At 40.0% G+C, this 12186-nt stretch overlaps 1 protein-coding gene across 1 annotated transcript; it reads right to left on the bottom strand.

Annotated features, from left to right (window-relative positions):
- Positions 1-4911: 4911 nt before the first annotated feature.
- On the bottom strand, positions 4912-10877 carry LOC126387002 (collagen alpha-3(VI) chain; the record flags this gene model as incomplete). The annotated part of the gene is made up of 8 exons (XM_050039571.1): positions 10787-10877; positions 9928-10551; positions 9245-9832; positions 8522-9127; positions 7402-7983; positions 6188-6790; positions 5478-5759; positions 4912-5123 (listed from the first exon to the last, which is right to left on the bottom strand). Coding segments are annotated over exons 1-8 (3588 nt in total), but the record flags the coding sequence as incomplete, so codon positions are not given.
- Positions 10878-12186: the final 1309 nt, after the last annotated feature.

The following is a 12186-nucleotide window of genomic DNA, read 5'->3' as shown; positions in this document are numbered from 1 at the left end:
TGTCATCCACACTGAGTTTCTCTACTAGTCTGTGGACAAAGTCTCGCATAGCTGGGAATTCAGTTCTAGTGCCATCGGATCCATCCAGCAAGAACACAACATCCCTTCCTAGTGGCTGTCTCTCCACTAGGGAAACATAGAATTTGAGACATATTTAGGTTCATGTGTCAAACATTTGCCATGCAAAAGTCACACAATGAAAGCTAACCTCAAGGTTTACAACATTTGCTATATTAATCCTGGCACAACTGTTTTGTCAAAGTGGCACTGGTTGACCTGAACTCAGTGTACACACTAATACAATTGAATTTGCATCCAAACATGACTACTACAAACCCTGCCCTCTCCATGTTTGCAGTTGGGACATGAGCCAAACTAATAACGCAAAGTACACCTCAAATACATTTTCTTAAAGATGGTTTTCGTCATTTTACAGTGTTCTTATCACACTGCTGTATGTTCAATTGTTCATTTTTCATTTGTTTGATTTTATTTAGTCATTTGATACTATAAAAACGGGACATCTGACATCCTGACTGACAGCTATGTGTGCTAATCGGTGTGTTTGCAATCAATGGCACTGCTCACAGCTGGAACGAAAGGGTGTTTGGGCAGGAAATTGACAGCTGAGATCACTACTGCGGATACTCTGACTCCAAATGACGTCACCAGTGCAAGATGGCAGCGGATGTATCCGTGACATTTTGTCTTCATTTTTGTACAGTGAGGGGAAGTGTAGATGCATCATCCATCTTCAAATACAGTCTACGATGTCATAGTTGTGTGCACCTCTTTTTAGTGCCCCCTGGAAACAGCTTCTGTTGTGTTGTGGGCTTGTCGCAGAACTTTTTTTTAAGTGCTGCCAATTGTGTCATCAAATTGATGTTCTCGTGTGCTGACAACGATGTGATGTTTTCTAAATACTGCGCATGTGTTGTCAAATTGGAGGAGATGTTTAACTTTATTTGCTTGTGTTGTGTCTGTTTGTGTCTTTTTGTTATTTGCAGCATGTTGAGCTCTCAGGACCACAATAGAAAAGTGTAATTCACATTCAGTCTCCATTTGGGGTGGTAGCATACTAAGTCCTCTGTTATATCTTGTGTTGTGTTGATACTGTATTAGAAAAAAAACAGAGCTTGCACTTTGCTTTTCTGCTGATGTTTTATGCATTTGCACAGTGATCCCCTGATTAGTTCATATAATTAACACACGAAACACTGGTTCTGTTCTTCTACAAAAGGCCTGGAGTTTAATTATGTTTAACGAAAGAGAGTTAAACAAAATGCTTAATGTTTGACAAATCATTTAGCAGTATTGGTCTCTGTATTGATATTGGTGATTCTGACCCTGGTATTGGACACCTCTTTCTGTGTATCAGAGTAACAGACACAAATAATACCTAATAGTAAGTGTTAATGAGGATCCATGCATTGAGATCATGTTAAAATGGCAAACTGAACATGAATTAGATGTGTACTTGTACTACGTGTACTTGGGTATAAAATAAATCATGCAGTATACAGTATCTATGGGATCATTCTTACCAGTGACTTCTGGTTTTGAAATTTCATTTTTCAATTTTTCTTCTGTTATTGCCCCTACAACCTGCTCTTGTATATTTGCAAGTTCTGCTACTTCAGAAACTGATATGATGTAGCTTGGGGCATGTGATATCTTCTCCATTTCCTTGGGGTCAGATTTTTTTGTTCCAATGGTTAATATTGTGACACTGCTTTCTTTTAGAGAAGCAACGGGCAACTCTACACTGTCAGATGATGGTCCACCACTTAAAACAATGAGAATTTGTGGCACATTTGCAGTGTATCTGCTCCCTGCGGCAGCTGTGAATACATTGTCCCTAACATATTTTAGAGCTGCACCCGTCTTCAGAGGTCTTCCACCTTTGTGTGAGAGTCTTCTGACAGCTGTTAGAACATCCTCCTTCCTCATGAATGAATTCAAAAAGAAATTGGCTAGTGCCACATTGCTAAACTGAACCACAGCAACTCTGTCTTCATTTGGTCCAATGTTAAATCTTTCTATTACTTTGTACAGGAAATCCTGAATGGCTGAAAATTCATTTCTGGTATTATCAGATCCATCCAAAAGAAAAACTATGTCTCTTCCCTTTTCATCACTTTGCTCTGTTAACAAAAAAATAGATATAATTTGTGTGATGTTATTCACAATTTCACAATAAATATATCACACCCAAAGATGATTTAAATAATTGATCAAATAATCTAAATTCTTACCTGCTTTAGCTTCCTCCTCAACCCCCATTTGAGTAAGATGACTCATCAAACTTTGTTGAACACGAGGGAGATTTACAAAGTCAGGGACTGAGTAAGCAAACTTTGGGTCAGAGGAAATGACTTGCATCTCAGCTGAATTTGACAGTCTTGATCCAATTGCAAATGTAACAACCCCCGCAGCCTTGAGCATACTTGCTGGGCCTCGTGGAGAATCTCTAGATCTTCCACCAGCCAATATAACAAGTATCTGCTTTGCATCTTCCTGATGTCGTCCTCCAGCATTTGGAACAAAGACATTATCCCTCACAAACTGCAGTGCCGCCCCAATATACTGAGGCCTTCCGCCTTTTGGCTTTAAGCTTGCAACATGCTTAAGAACATCAGCTTTTGTGTTGTAAGTATTCAGATTGAAATTGAGTTCAGCATTGTTGCTATACTGTACAACAGCAACTTTATCTTTTCCTTGGTTCACATCAAGGCTGTCAACAATGTTTGCAACAAATTCACGTATGGCAGAGAATCGACTTCTGACATCATCAGATCCATCAATGAGAAAGACAACATCTCTATTTGCACTGGAGCTTGAACCTAGAAAAGTCCACAATCATGTAAATTGTGTTAGTTAACAATTTAACAGAAATCTGTTTTCTGTTGGTATAGTATGCAGTTTACAAGGTTTGAATATACTGGATATAGATATTATTAGATGTGCCTTTTAAAGAAAGATAGAAATTTTAAGAAATAAAGTTAAATAAAATTAATTCTTATTTTCACTCACCTACACCAGTGCCTTTGTGAGATGCAATGTCTGACAGCAACTGTTCTCTCACAAGAGGAAATTCAGAAATCTCCTTGATGGTATACTTTGCTCGAGGGGTGTGAGCTAATTGCTCCATCTCCTCCCTATCTGCATCAGTCACTCCAACACCAAAAAGGACAATTCCGGCTTTCCTCAGTCTGTCCACCGGACCTAAGACATCATCTTCTGACTTTTTCCCACTTAAGAGAATAAGTATCTGTGGGACACCCTGCTGAGCTCTGCTTCCACTTGAAGCAGTGAACACATTGTTCTTCACATAATCAAGGGCTGCACCTGTGTTCACAGTGAACCCCCCTTTCAGATTTACATTACTTAAATCATTCAAGACATCGTCTTTGAGAGAGTGCGTGTTCAGGAGAAAATCAGTGGTGGGCTCTGTGCTGTACTGAATCAAAGCAACTTGCACTTTGCTAGGCCCAATTTCCATTTGCTTGACAAGCTCTCTGACAAAATCCAAAATTTGTTTTTCAATTCCTTGCATATTATTAGATCCATCAAGGAGAAAAACAACATCGGCACTCTGCAGTTTTAATTCTGCAATTGTGGAAGTGTCTGAAATGAATACAAATAAACATTTTACAAAGCCAGCTTTTGCTGTAGACAGAAACATTTTTAATTTTCCCCAACTTCTACAGCCATGTAGAAAAAATGATCTCTGAAATGATGAAATTATTTCTCTCTGTCTTACCAATGACAGTGGGAAATTCAGTTGTTTCATGAGCACCCCTCATTGTGGCTTCCACAGATGGATGTATGCTTTGCAGATTGTTAAAGTTTGTGACATGAAAATAATGTGCTGGCGTGAAAGAGATGGTTTGCATTTCCAATGTATCTGCATTCTTTGTTCCAATAGTGAAAGTCTTTATCCCATTTTCTTTGAGAGACTGTGCTGGTCCTCTGACATCATCCCCTGATCTCCCACCACTAAACACATACAGATATTGAGGAACTGATTCTTCACGTCTGCCTCCAACTGAAGCAGCAAAGACATTGTCTCTGACAAACTCAAGTGCTTTGCCAACGTTGAGAGGTCTCCCCAACTTATGCCTTATTGTTCTAATGGAATTGAGCACATCGTTCTTTGATGAATAGGAATTCAGGTAGAAATTGACTGTGGCATCACGGCTGTATTGAACAACAGCCACTTGGTCTCTGTTCTCATCTACATTTAAACTTTCAACCACTTTTTCGACAAAGCCTCGTATCTCTTCAAAGCCATTTCTTGAGTCATATGATCCATCAATAAGAAATACTATATCATGTTTCTCAGAATCTGCAACAATGACAAAAGATGTAAAAACAAAGATAATGGGATTTTCTGCAAGTTAGTATCTATAGTCACAGTACCATGTAATTCAGTCATAGAAATCATTTCAGTCCACTATGAGCCCATTCCCCTCTTGTCTTTACTAAAAATAATGTTTTAACTTAAGGGTTAAAATAATACATCTTACCAGAATCCTTTGTGGGGGCCATTTGCTCTACATGGTGGGAAACATCTCTTAAAAATGACAACACATTCTGCTTAACAGTGGGAAGCTCCTCATAATCAGTAACAGAGACTGCATAATTAGGTTCATGAGATATTGTCTGCAGCTCTAGAGTGTCAGCTTCAGATGTTCCAATGGCAATCGAAATGACACCAGTCTCTTTCAGCCTTCTGACTGGGATTCTTATGTCATCTTCAGATCTTGCACCACTCAGTAGTATGAGTATCTGTGGGACTCCCTCAAGAAGTCTACTTCCTGAGTCAGAAGTATATACATGGTCCCTCACATACTGGAGAGCTGCTCCAATGTTGTGAGGATAGCCTCCTTTGTGACTTAGGCCTCTTACTGCATTAAGAATGTCATCCTCTGTTGAGTAACGTCTTAGGTTAAAATCAGTCTCTGCCGTGTTGCTGTACTGCACCACAGCCATGCGATCTTTGTTTGCATCGATATTTAGGTCCGCCACTATTTTCTGCACAAAATCTTTAATAGCTGTGAATCTTCGCTGAGAATCATCAGTTCCATCAAGCAAAAATACAATGTCTCTTCTGTTGGGATCTGTAATCACACAAGCATTTAAACAAATTGATGATGAAATTTGTAATGAAAACTTTCATTCCTGCAAATGTTCAGCAACCTCCATGTGCCAAACTTGCTCAACATTTCTGATGACACAATCCCCACCACTGAAACAGTGCAGCACAACTCTTTGCTTGACAGGATTGGCCACAACTAACAAAACAACATGAAGCAAAGCCTACACAGTTACCATGACCAAAAGGCCACAAGTCTGTTGTTGTCCATCATTCACCCTCAGTTGGAATGAATGACTTGAGGTTAACATCAATCTGACAGTTTGTGAAGTTATGCACATGGCGTACAACACAAAGTCAGTAATGTCTACATTCTTACCGAACAATGCTGGTTTGATAGCCGGGGTTTCAGGCTTCTTGATGACAGAAAGTATTTGTTGTTCAATGCCTGACAGATCACTGGAGTCTGCCACAAAGAAAGCATGACTGGCGTCCTGTGAAATAGACTGAATCTCAAGGGTGTCTGCATTCTTTATTCCCACTACAAATATCATCACACCAATTCCTTTTAAGTTTTCTACAGCATTTCTGATATCATCACTGGACTGTCCTCCAGTAAAGAGAACCACAATCTGAGGGACACCTTGCTGGTGCCTACTTCCTGAAGAGGCAGTCAAAACATTATCCTTGATGTACTGAAGGGCTGTGCCAGTATTGAGGGGTCTGCCTCCTTTATGCCTCAGATTTTGCACATTGTCAGCAATGTTTTGCTTTGTTTTGAATGTGTTCAGAAAAAATTCAACAGAGGGTTCTCTGCTGTACTGCACCACTGAAACACGATCTTTGTTCTCATCCACACTGAAATTGTCCACCATTCTCTCAACAAAGCCAAGCATTGCCTGAAAGTCATTTTGCATTTCATCTGAGGAATCCAGTAAAAATACAATATCACGCTGAATGGATTCAGTTTGATCTGTAGAAACTTTAACAGACACAAAAACGATGGTCAGTTATTTAGTAATGAAAAAAACATTATGAAATAGATAGATAGATAGATAGATAGATAGATAGATAGATAGATAGTCTTACCTAATTCATTCTGTGGTTTTTGTCTTGGCAGCTGTCGGGGCACCCTTTTAACAAATGACACAAGTTGTTGATGGATGCTCCCAAAATCATCAAACCCAAGCACAGAGAAAGCATAGGAAGGGTTATGTGCAACCATTTGGAGCTCGAGTATGTCTGCATTTCTTGTTCCTACGCAGAATGGAACAACTTTGTCCTGTTTAAGAGCCACAGCAGCACTTGCAACATCATCTTGAGATCTTCCCCCATTCAACAGAATCAGTATCTGAGGGACACCATCCTGATGCCGACTCCCAGAAGAATCAGTGAAAGCATTATTCCTCACATACTCAAGAGCTGCTCCAGTGTTGCGGGGTCTGCCCCCGATATGGTTCAACTGCTGGACAGCAGCAAGGACCTTTTGTTTGTCTTTGTAAGTGTTCAAACTGAAATGTGTCTGTGGATCTCTGCTATACTGGACAACAGACACACGGTCTTTGTTCTCTCCAACACTGAGTGTTTCTACCACTCTTTGGACAAAATTTTTAATTGCTGGGAAGCCACTCTGTGTGTCATCTGACCCGTCCAGTAGGAACACTATGTCTCTTTGTGGGGATTCTAATTCAACTAGAAAAGAATAGGAAAATCTTGTTTAAGAATCAGACAGATAATACATAAGCTAAAATACAGTATATTGTGGTGCAATTATTTAACATTTGATGGCTAGCAAAGCCAAAGAGCTAGTAATTGAAATTCAAACAAATTTCAGTAATAAACAGGGTGTTAGATGCAAGAACATTTAAGACAACTGGTAGATGAAGAAGTTATTGAGAAACTTGGAAATGACTACATGAACTACAAGATAAGGAGCATATTCCTCTTTCACAAAAGAAAGATGGAGAAAGCTGAGAAAAAGATTTCAATATTCTTTAACTCTAAATATTCCATCAATGATGTGATTATCATTGGCTCAAGGAAGAGCATTACATTTGCTGATGTGGGGCTGTCAAGAAAAGACTCCAGAGAAGAAAAAGGATGAGAGCCAAACAAGAAACAGCATTACCAATAGGTTGCCTCTAGCCAGTGGAGACCGTTTGAGAAACATGAAACTGATCAACTGACATTCTTCAGAAGATGATGCAGTTTCATTGAAATTCAAACTATGAAAGGCCAAATGTATTAAATCATAAGTGGCGAGTCAGTTTGATTCTCAAATATGAATCTGTGACACATCTTACCTACAACAGTGGGAGGCTCAATTTGTATTTCAGCCTGGACAAATGCAGCTATCTCTGGCTGAATGGACAAAAGTTCACCAAAGACAGGAAGGTTGAAAAGAAATCTGGGGGAGAAGGCAATTTTTTGAAGCTCCCCCTGTTTAGTGTTTTTCATTCCAATGGCGAAAGATAGAACACCTATTTGTTTTAGTTCTAATGCCGCTCTTGAAACATCATCATTGGATTTTCCACCAGTCAATAAAAACAGAATCTGAGGGACTCCCTCCAGGCGCCTACTCCCAGATGAAGCGGTGAAAACATGGTCTCGCACATACTGTAGAGCCGCTCCAGTGTTCCGAGGTCTTCCTCCTTTATGACGTAGACTTCTAACAGCATAGATGATAGCCTTTTTGGATCTGTGAGTTTTTAGGTTAAAGTAAACCATGGTGTCATTACTATACTGTACGACAGCCACTCGAACCTTATCTTCGCTAATGTCTAGCTCCTCTGCCATTCTTCTGATGAACTCACGAATAGCGGGTAGTCCATTTCTGGAGTCATCCGACCCATCAAGGAGAAACACTATGTCCCTCTTATCGCTCCCTGTGCCAACAAGGTGATACACGGAAAGACAAAAAGAGAATTCACGGACTGTGCGTTCAAGACTTTTCTACACTCATGCATATTTATAAGCATGAGCAAGCTCAGAAGAATGAACTGAGCATGGAAAGAAAGATGAGCCGCTGCTCTGAAAGTGTTATTTCAAGTCAAACTGCTAGAGAACCATCTTTTTATCAGAAAGATGTATGAAAGAATTTCTTGACTCAATTTCACAGTTACATCGATGTGGACAGTTTGAAAGAAGTATAAAAGAGGGCGACATTCTTGAAAGTGTAGGAAATACAGAACACTTCCTTTATCAAACAGAACTGATTTTCTAACAAGGGTAATTATCCATGATATGCAATAGAAATGTGCCAAAAAAATTCATAACTGTTTATCATTAGATCAGAAATGTATAGTATATTGAATGTTATTGTGAGAAAGAATATTAAAGAAAGTAAAGAAGGGTTATTCTGAAGACAGATAATGTAAAGATGTACTCAAATTTTAGGCATATATTCCTGTGTGATGTTCTTACCTACTAAATCAGAGATTCCAGTTATGGTTTCCTCAGTGTCTTTGTTTATATTCAGTGTTGCAACAAGTTGTGAGTGGAGTGAGGGCAACTCTGAGAAATCAGTGACCTTGTATGTAAAACCAGGTTTGAAGGCAATTATTTCCAACTCTGAAAGATTGGCATCTCTTACTCCAACCCCCACTGACACAATGCCATGTTCTTTAAGAGCAAAAGCTGGGCTTCTCACATTATCAGTGGATGGTTTAGTACTTAGAAGAATTAAAATCTGGGGCACTTCTTCTAGTCGTCTACTGCCCGTGGCAGATGTGAAGACATTGTGCCTCACAAACTGGAGAGCTCTCCCAATATTAAGGCGCCTCCCACCCTTGTACCTTATATTATCTATGGCATTTACAGTGTCATTCTTTGCCTTGTGAGAATTCAGATAAAAGTTGACCTCAGGGTTATCAGCAAACTGAACCACAGATACTCTGTCTTGGTTTTCACTGACAGAGAGGCTCTCCACTATGCTCTTAACAAAGAGTTTTATCTCTGGGAATCCATTTCTTGTATTATCAGAGCCATCCAGCAGGAAGACAATATCTCTTTTTGCAGCATTGCTTTGTACTAAGACACAACAAATAACATTCAGTTATTCTGATAAAGCAGCAAAAAATATCAGCAGAAGTGTTGTTTTTCTTAAAGCAAGTGCAACACGCCACTCAGAAAAAAGATTTCACTTACCTTGCTGTAGAACTATGGCCAGCTCCTCCCTTGGAAGGCTCACGTAGTTATTAAGCTTTTGTGGTACGCTGCTAAGTTCACTGAATTCCCTCACGGTGAAGGCAAAGGAAGGGTTGTGTGAAATGGCCTCAATCTGCTTTGGGTCCGCATCCTTGACACCAACACCAAACGGTACGACTCCCTCTGTCTTCAGTGCACCAGCAGGATCCTTCACGTTATCCCTGGACCTGCTTCCAGCCAAAATTATCAGGAACTGCGGTACATTTTGTGCAGCCCGGCTACCATGCCTTTCAGACAAGATGGTGTCCTTCATGAATTTTAGAGCAGCTCCTGTGTTTAGGCTGCGTCCACCAGCCACTGACATTGAGTTGACAGCATTTATCACCTCCTCTTTGGTTTGATAACTGTTAAGGTAGAAACTTGGAGTTGGCCTCTCACTGTGTTGAACCACTGATATTCGCACTTTGTCAATCCCAACATCAAGCGGTTCAATGATTTTAATGATGAAATCCCGGATGTAGCCAAATTCTGCTCGAACATTTTCTGTGCCATCAATGAGAAAGGCAACATCCCTCTCAGCTCCAACAACTGAAATAAAAATTTTAAAAAATGTTACCAAGCAAAACTTTATATACACATACACACATCTAGTTCATTAACAGAAACAGAGGTACAAAACTCACCAGTCTCCTCAGGGAATTCCGTCACATCTGTATCTCCAACCACTGTTATCAATTTTGGCATGATCAGTTCAGCCATAGCTGGTAAATCAGAGAAGCTTGCTTCATGGTAAGCTAAATCTGGAACAAAGGCAACTGTTCTCAGTAGTCCTTCATCGGCTTGCCCAGAACTGACTGTGAAGGTCAAAACACCAGCCAGAGCCAATTTATCAGCTACTCTTTTAGCCTCATCTTGGGCCGGACCACCTGTGATCAGAACCAACACCTGCTGGACTCCCTGCCTCCTGCGTGAGCCAGTTGATGGCTGGAACATGTTGGAGAGGGCATAATCCATGGCAGCTCCTGTATTCAAAACTGAACCTCCAGTCAGCCTGATTTGGGAGATCTTATTCACAACATCTTGCCTGTTGTTGTAGGAGTTCAGATAAAATTCAGTTTTTGGACGTTCAGCAAACTGCAGGAAACCAATCTTGACCCTGTCAGGACGTACATCCAGCTGGTTGACCACGTTGATTATGAAGTCTCTCACATAGGGAAAGTTACTGCTGCCAATGTAGTTAGAGCCATCCATGAGGAAGACAATGTCTCGAACCACTTTTTGAGTTTGCACTGTTGTTATCTCCACCACTAGGGAAAAGCACAAAGGCAAAACAGATTATCCTTTGTGTAATACCATGTACATTTACTTTCAGGCCCTAGAAGATGTAGCACTTTTAGTGACATATTAAAATGTAAAATGAAGTCCATTGAAATTGTTATCTGTTAATGCTTTAAGGTTTTTTGCTTTGGGCATTTCCTGACAAGAACCTGTCACTGGAAGCTGAGTTAGGGAAGAGGCTACACATTTAGTACTGCCCAGCACCGAAAAAGTTGATTCTGTTGTCTCTCCAGCCTGTTCTCATTCCCATGTCATGAACTACCACCACTTTGTCAGTGATCTTGGCATCAGACATTGACGCAAAAAAGCACCTTTCGTGGCGGTATGATATGCTGCAGGGGATTGTCACTTTGTAACGCTGCCAGACGACATCAGTTTGTAACGCTGTCAGCAACAACATAATATAAAATGTTGACAAGTTCTGTAGGTTTTTTTTTTTATAAACCTAACCCTTGATTTTGTTGTACGAGGAAATAACGTAAAAAGAGGTGTTTATGTTCTAAGCAGGCAGGAAGTGACGTTGTTGTTGTTCCGGGGCAGGGGAGAGAAGCAGCAGGACCTAGCAAGCGAGGCTAACGTGTGTTTTGTATGGCGTGGTTACAGCCAACAGTTACCAAGTCTGTTCTTGAATCAACACTCAGTTGCAAGCAGGTCAGTCCTGCTGTTCATTCAACGCATCTGTCCAGACAGGACGCTACAGTATGTTAAAATAGGTCCATGCAGTGTAAGTTATCATTGTAAATTGAAGAACATATTGATGCATCTATGCATGCTTCATTATAACATTTCATTGTTGGTGCTAAGTAAAGTGTGATACCTTTTCATGTATTTAAAAGAATCAATGCTGCTTCAAAAGTGATTAATGCCAACCATACACTAGAATACTTCAAAAAAGACTTTGAAAATAATTTCAAAACACCCTCTCACATCTTAAGACAATGTGTCATGAGTCTGAGAGTTTTTAGGATTGGATGGATTTTGTAAAAACTGGGTATCTTGCATAATCACTATTTGCTAGATTGTTAGCTTCAGCAAGTTGTTACAGCCCTCAAAATTGCCAGAAAGTATGTGTTTTGCAGTAGCTAGCAAGCTAGCTAAACACTTTCCCCATTTCAAACAATGCTGTTTGTAAGTTAAGGTTACCTACTGGAATGTTTGCTAACCATACATTTCAGCTCAAGATTTCTAGCTTCACTCATATTTATGGTTACATGATGTAATTTTTGAAGCCAGCAGTCTTCAGCTGAAATGTACAGTTAGCTTGTAAGCTACTAGCAAACATTTAAGTAGGTCACAATAGCTTGCAAGTAGCCCCTACAGTGGTTAGCTAGCTAGCTATATAGCATACTTACAGGTGATTTCAGAGGCTGCAGCAATTTCTTTCCACTTCTTTCCTTCTCAACGCTATCAGTGCACAAATGTGAGGACATGCCAAAGAGGCATTCCTTTCCACTCCACAACTCTGCTTTCTTTAACATTCCCTCACATTTGTGCCACAATAGAGAGGAGAAGGAAAAAAGTGGACAGAATTTGCTGCAGCCCTCAAAATTTCCTGTAAATATGCAATACGCTCAACCTGATCTCACAGAAATACGTGAAATGAC

Source organism: Epinephelus moara, unplaced genomic scaffold (genome assembly GCF_006386435.1).
Source record: "Epinephelus moara isolate mb unplaced genomic scaffold, YSFRI_EMoa_1.0 scaffold1408, whole genome shotgun sequence".
NCBI lineage: Eukaryota > Metazoa > Chordata > Actinopteri > Perciformes > Serranidae > Epinephelus > Epinephelus moara.
This window is presented reverse-complemented; position numbering and strand designations above follow the sequence as displayed.